This window comes from Condylostylus longicornis, unplaced genomic scaffold, assembly GCF_029603195.1.
Source record: "Condylostylus longicornis isolate FDR11 unplaced genomic scaffold, ASM2960319v2 ptg000051l, whole genome shotgun sequence".
Taxonomy (NCBI): domain Eukaryota; kingdom Metazoa; phylum Arthropoda; class Insecta; order Diptera; family Dolichopodidae; genus Condylostylus; species Condylostylus longicornis.
Window position 1 is genome coordinate 59,558 of NW_026578020.1, and position 7,006 is coordinate 66,563.

General features: G+C 35.6%; 1 protein-coding gene across 1 annotated transcript; it reads left to right on the forward strand.

The window, feature by feature from the left end:
• The first annotated feature begins 272 nt into the window (after nucleotides 1-272).
• On the forward strand, nucleotides 273-1,535 carry LOC129611530 (craniofacial development protein 2-like). Its single transcript, XM_055524722.1, has one exon. It carries the CDS (start codon nucleotides 273-275, stop codon nucleotides 1,533-1,535), a length of 1,263 nt encoding a protein of 420 aa, XP_055380697.1.
• Nucleotides 1,536-7,006: the final 5,471 nt, after the last annotated feature.

Here is a 7,006-nt window from a genome sequence, read left to right on the forward strand (position 1 = left end):
AGCGGACAAGACTATGTCAATTCGCATGCAAACAACAACTACAAATAAGTACAGATTTCTAACGAAAAAATATTTGTAAAGGTAGATGGAGGTGCAAGGATTGAGGACGCGAATACATATCCCAATCAAATGGCAACCTCACCTGCCCGTGGTGCTCCCTGCTTTTACGAACGAGGCTCTGCCGACCCAGTATCTGGGGGTATATCCAGATCACCCTCTTCTAAGGGGTTATAATACTTAGAACTGGTCCTCCTGGTAGGGGGTTGGGCGCAATGCTTACAACTTTGCCTCGTAAAAAACAACCTGTAATGAACCTGCAAACAAGGCCTCGGAACGATAATAGGATTTTACGGTACAGACCAATGCATTCACTCACGGATATTGATTTGAAAATTTCGACATGGAATATTTTGACAATGTTGCAGCCTGGTAAAATGGCTGAAATAGCTGCACAACTACTAAAGTACAAAATAAATGTAGCTGGACTACAAGAAATAAGATTCTCCGGGCAAGGAGAAATAAAGAAAAAAGATTTCTCTTTATTCTATAGTGGAGCAAAGAGGCCCGGTCAGTTTGGTACTGGCTTTTTCATAGACAAAAACACAAGAAACTCTATACTAGAATTTGAAGCAGTAAATGATAGAATATGTTACATGCGTCTAAAGGGAAAATTTCAAAATATGTCCTTTATGGTAGTGCACGCTCCCACTGAAGATGCTGAAGAACAAATAAAGGATGATTTTTACGACACACTGGGGAATTTCTGTAACAGAATCAGTCGTCATGACATTATCATTCTTTTAGGTGATTTTAACGCCAAGATAGGCCAAGAAAGCTTCACCTCCGATGTGTGTGGAAGGTACTCCCTACACGATGCCACAAATGAAAATGGTATGAGAATTTGTAATTTCGCAGCAAGCATGGGTTTGTGGATCAGCAGTGTATCTTTTCCCCACAAAAATATTCACAAGCAAACATGGAAAATTCCCGGATCTACAAATGCAAACCAAATTGATCATGTATTAATTGACAAACGACACGCAACATCAATAATTGACGTAAGATCATTTAGAGGTGCAAATTGTGATTCTGATCACTTTTTGGTCGTTGCCAAACTGAGACAGAGAATTTCAAAAGTAATAAACAAGAACGCTTTTAGAAGAACCATCTGGGACACTGAAAAAATAGTAGAAAACTTAGAACTAAGAGCGAGCTATCAGAGCTCTATGGCAACAAAACTGAACAGCTGGCAATACAGTGATGATGAACCTGTCTCCGAAAACTGGTCGAAACTAAAAAATGCCGTAACTGAAACCGCAGAACGAATAATAGGCAAAAAAATTACAAGTAATAACGATTGGTATGACCAAGAATGTGCAATAGTCAATGAAATCAAGAACCAAGCGCGTACTAAATACCTTGAAAGGCCTACCCGAAGTAATCTCTTACGCTATCATGAAAAAAGAAAAAATGCTAAGCAAATTCTAAAGCGTAAAAAAAAAAACGAAATTGAGACAGCAAATAGAACAAATTGAAAACGACTTTAATCAAAATAAAACGAGAAACATGTACCAAAACATAAGAAAACAAATAAAAACATTCAAGCCCAGGACAAATGTCTGCAAAGATAAAAACGGTGCAAGAATAAGGGAAAAGGACAAAATATTGGGGCGATGGAAAGAGCATTTTAACGAAGTGGTAAACAATAATAATCTAGATTCAAACGTAGGAAATTATAGCACCGAATTGATATATTACACCGTTGAAAACGAGATTCATCCTCCCACTATATATGAAGTTGAGGAGGCTCTCAATAGGCTAAAGAACAATAAATCCAGTGGCGAGGACTCTATTGTGGCCGAATTATTAAAATATGGTGGTGTTGAACTGTGCAACAAAATGCATGCCTTGGTCGTTCAAATCTGGCGGAGCGAAATTCTACCCAAAGAATGGCTGACAAGTATAGTTGTTCCCATACACAAAAAGGGCGATAAAACAATATGCGACAACTACAGGGGTATATCGCTTCTAAATGTCGGCTATAAAGTATTTACGAACATACTCTACAAAAAAATGAGCGCTCTCGCAGAAGAAATCATAGGGGATTACCAAAGTGGTTTTAGAAAGAATAGATCCACGACGGACCAATGTTTTATACTAAATCAAATTTTCGAAAAATTTTATGAATTCTCTGTTGATATACACTGTCTTTTTATTGACTTTAAGCAAGCTTTTGATTCCGTGTATAGAGAAAGGATATACCAGATACTACAGAAAAGCGGTATTCCTAAAAAACTGGTTGATTTAGTTAGATGTACCCTAACCGGAACATTGGCGAAGGTACTTATCCAAGGAAGTTGCACTGAGCCCTTCACTGTTGCATCGGGGGTAAAACAAGGGGATACGTTATCTACTTTAATATTTAACTTGGTTTTGCACGAAATTATAAAAGATATAGATCCTGGAGGTTCAATTTTTAATAAAAGTACACAGGTTTTGGCATATGCAGACGACGTTGTAATAATAAGTACAAGATTAGATGAACCAAAAAACAGTTTCGAAATATTAGAGAGGCAAGGAAAAAATATTGGACTAAATATTAACCCAGAGAAGACTAAATATATGCTGCGAACAAAATCAACCAGACAAGGTCAAGATTTAATTTTGGGAAATCAGCGCTTTGAAGCTGTAAAAGAATTTAAATATTTGGGAATGATTTTTAGTAACCAAAAAGACTGTAGCAGAACTGTAGCAGTTCAAGAACGAATTCAAGCTGCAAACAGAGCCTTTTTTGCCCATATAAAACTGTTCAGATCCAGGCTTCTAACGCAAAGCTTAAAATTGAGAATGTACAAAACACTTATAAGACCAATTCTCACATATAATTGCGAAGAGTGGACTCTGAAATCCACAGACACAAATATGATTGCCTCCTTTGAACGTAAGATATTAAGAAAGATTTTTGGCCCAATAAGGATGGAAGAAGGAACCTATAGAATTAGATATAATAATGAGCTAGATAGTTTAATTGATGGCCAAAATGTAATACGTTTCATAAAATCAAAAAGAATACAATGGTTAGGACACTTTGTTCGCATGCAAGAAGAGAGAGCCGTGAAAAAAGCTTTTAGTCGTATACCCCAAGGAAACAGAGGGCGCGGGCGCCCACGTAAAAGATGGCTAGAAGCAGTAGAAAAAGATTTACTCGAAATGCAAGTTAACAATTACACACAAATAGCGAAACAAAGAGATCGTTGGAAGGCAATAGTTGCAGAGGCTTTGGTCCACCCAGGACTGTGACGCCGAGAAGAAGAAGAAAGGTAGATGGAAAATACCAGGAACAAATGAAGTAAATCAAATCGATCATGTAGTAATATGGAAAAGGTGGGTTTCATCAATTACAAATGCGAGAACATTTCGCGTTGCTAATTGTGATACCGACCATTTCCTAGTTGTTACATAAATGAGACAAAGCATATCATATATAGTAAAAAGAGGAGGAACCAAAAAATTAGACGGGACAATGATAAATACGAGCAAACCATATCAAAGAACAATATCAAAATGTCATGAAAAATAGAAATGGAATGGTTCGACGAAGAATGTGAATGTTTTATAAAAGACAAGATCAGAGACAAACTACGCCTACCAAATATTGTCGAATATTTTATATTAGAAAATTAAGCCAATATATGAAGAACAAATTGGAGAATATCAGGCCGGTTTTAGAAGCCAAATCAGTTACATTCCATAAAATGTAATCCATAAAAACTTATGTATATACATACACACTTAGTCAATTTTAGCCTGTAATTTTCAAAATGAACATAAGCTATTATTGACATAGATATGTATGTTTATTACTAAATTCACTGACAAAAACACCAGCTGATATTTTACCCTTAGAAATATTTTTATCCATAATCAAGTTTTTATTTTCATAGTGAATAAAGCTGACCCAAACTACTTTATTGTTATTTTTGTGTACATTTTTTATGATGCTAAAGTCTGCTAACCTTTAGAGAAACTTTTTCTTCAACCAGGCATTTTATTTGAAATTCAAAGAATATAATTCTTGAATGAGAGCTAACAGATGAGAGAGCAATAAATTAGTATTGTTATTGGTAATACTACAGTATTTAATACTAATAGTATTTTAGAGGAATTGATAGAAAAAACCCAGTCAACAGAGAGAGCTTCCTTATGCAAATTGATACACATGATGAATCTAAATGGAGTCACCGCATTGAATTAATAGCTGATTTCTCTCAACTTTTTTTTTTGCTTTCACAAGATGGCGATTTATGCAATTAAACATTACGCCTGCGTGTATTTATACCAAAAACTTTTATTTTTATTATTATTTTTTTAATGCTAAGAAACAGTACTAGCAAAGAAGTGTTTATTTATCTTAATGAAGTGTTTATTCCTCAACATCAGTTTGTTTTGACTGTTTATGATGCAATCTCGTTTGACTGTTCCCGTGATGCAGCGTTTCTTCGATTGTTCAGATTTGGATTGTTTGAACTAACTTCAGACTGCAATTTATCACGTTGGCTTTATTCTGTTTGATGATTGTAATTGGATCCTGAATATTGAAAATATTTGGGATGCATCTTATTTACTGTAGTTTTACCATAAAAATAGATTTTTAAATTATGACTATGATCAAAAAAAATAATTGACGAGTTCGTGTCAATCAATATTTTTAATTTCAGATTTGTGTATTCTTTTGCCACTATTTGTAGTTATGTTCTCTTTTCCTTCCTTTACTCTCTATTGCTAAGAGCAAAAAAAAGTGGCTGGTGATCCGTTAATATTTTTATTTTTTGGCGACGTAGATTAGCTGATTAGCCAAAGTTACAAAAGTTCATAGGGACCTTAAGCTCTTGACAAACAAGTTCATTAATACGCTAATAACGTCTTCTTTATGTTCATTAATACGCTAAGTTCATGAATACGCTAATAACGTCTTGAACATTTAGTCAACCCCTCGCCGACAGCCGTGGTCTCTGCAGACAATATTTTAATATTCCTGCTGTACTTTTCATATTGGACTTTTCGTATTTATTTATAAGACAATTGATACCAGCCACATTTTTTTACTGCAGTCCGTCTGAAATCAGACGCAGATCACGAAGCCGCCCATTTTGGATCAAAGGCGTACCCAAAGCATGCCTGCTGTGGGCATTTTTACTCCCCAAACCCACTTAGGGGATATTCTTCATGACATAAAAGGAGTGATAATCATCATGAAGAATTTCAAAGGATTTTCCTTTGATTATGATAGTCTTATTATGATACTGAATAAGATAGTTGTCCTTAAGTTGCATTGTCGTATTAAAGTTATCGATTTCTCCATTAAGTTTGCTAGAAAGATTGTATTGTTGTTGGCGTTTTTTCCTCTTATTAATGATTTTTTCCTCTTATCCTCTTATTTATTGATTCTTTCTGCAAGTGGTTACATTTTTAAAAAGACTGCATTCTCCTATTATTTCAAATGATTCGTCTTTGGTGTTCAAAGACAATTTATTGCTTATTGTTGTTGATTGTGGACCTAACTTCAATTTCATTTATGCAATGCAGAGCTTTAGTATCTTCAACTAATTGATGTCATTCTTATTAAGTAAATTAGTGTTTACAATTCCTACTTTAGCTATTTGAATTGCTAGAGTGATTTCTTTTATTTCCTCTTTTAAGATTGTAAGACCATTAAATCTCTCTCTCTCTCTGCTTCCTTTTACCCTGTTCAGGGCGTGGTGGCACTATGTGTTTAATCTTCGATGTTATGTTTTAGATACTCCTTCCAAGCATTCCGATCTTGCGCAAGGTGAGTTGATTCTGCAGCAGTTTTGTGTGTTAGTTTTCGTACTTGATCTATCCATCTATTAGGTGATCGACCCCTAGCTCTTTTTCCATCAACTTTTCCCTCAACAATCAATTTTTCCATTTTTCCATTACGCCTAGCAATATGGCCAAAATATCTCAAATATGACTCGCTAATTTTCTTCATCAGTCTATGGTTAACATTTAGCTCTTGTAATACCGAATTGTTAGTGCGGTGTTCTGTATATGGTATTCTAAGCACTCTTCGGTACACCCACATCTCAAAGCTCTCGATTTTTTTCCTGTCGCTTTTCTTTATAGTCCATGTTTCTGCGGCATAAGTTGCTATGGGGAATATCAGAGCATTTACTAGTTGACACTTTGTATTTTTACTTATGTTTCTGTCTTTCCAAATCTTCGTTAACTTGACTGTTTGTGTTCTTGCTATTGTAAGCCTCCGCTTTATTTCGTCTGAGCAGCTCCCATTGTTTGAAATTACGGAGCCCAAATAGTTAAACTTACTTACGACTTCATACCCAGCGGCCACAGTCATATTTGGTTGATTATTTAGCGCTCTATCTATAATCATTACTTTTGTTTTTCCTACGTTAATTTCTAAACCGTATCTGCTACTTATTGTTGTTAGCTTTTGCATAACGATACCTAGTTCGGATTCATTTTCGGCTAGAATGAGTGTATCATCCGCCTAGCGTAAATTACTTATTTTTCTTCCACCAACAGATATTCCGCCTTCCCACTCATCTAATACTTCCCTCATTATATATTCGGTATAGATGTTAAACAGCAATGGTGAAAGTATGCAGCCCTGCCTTGTGCCCCCCTTTGTTGAAAATGTGTTTGACGTTATTTGGTTGACTCTAACCGTTGCGGTGTTGTTGTTATACAGGCTGTGAATTATTTTTACCAAATGACCAGGAACCCCCATCCGAGTCAGAATCATCCACAGCGATCCCCATTTGACGCAGTCGAAGGCTTTCTTGTAGTCAACAAAGCATAAAAAAGCGGTCAAATTGTACTCCCTAACTTTTTCGATGATCTGCCGTACATTTAATATTTGTTCTCTAGTTCCTTTCCCGGGGACAAAGCCGCTTTGTTCTTCTGATATTTCTGGCATGAGGAAGGTTTTTAATCTTTCATGTATAATATGTAGAAATACCTT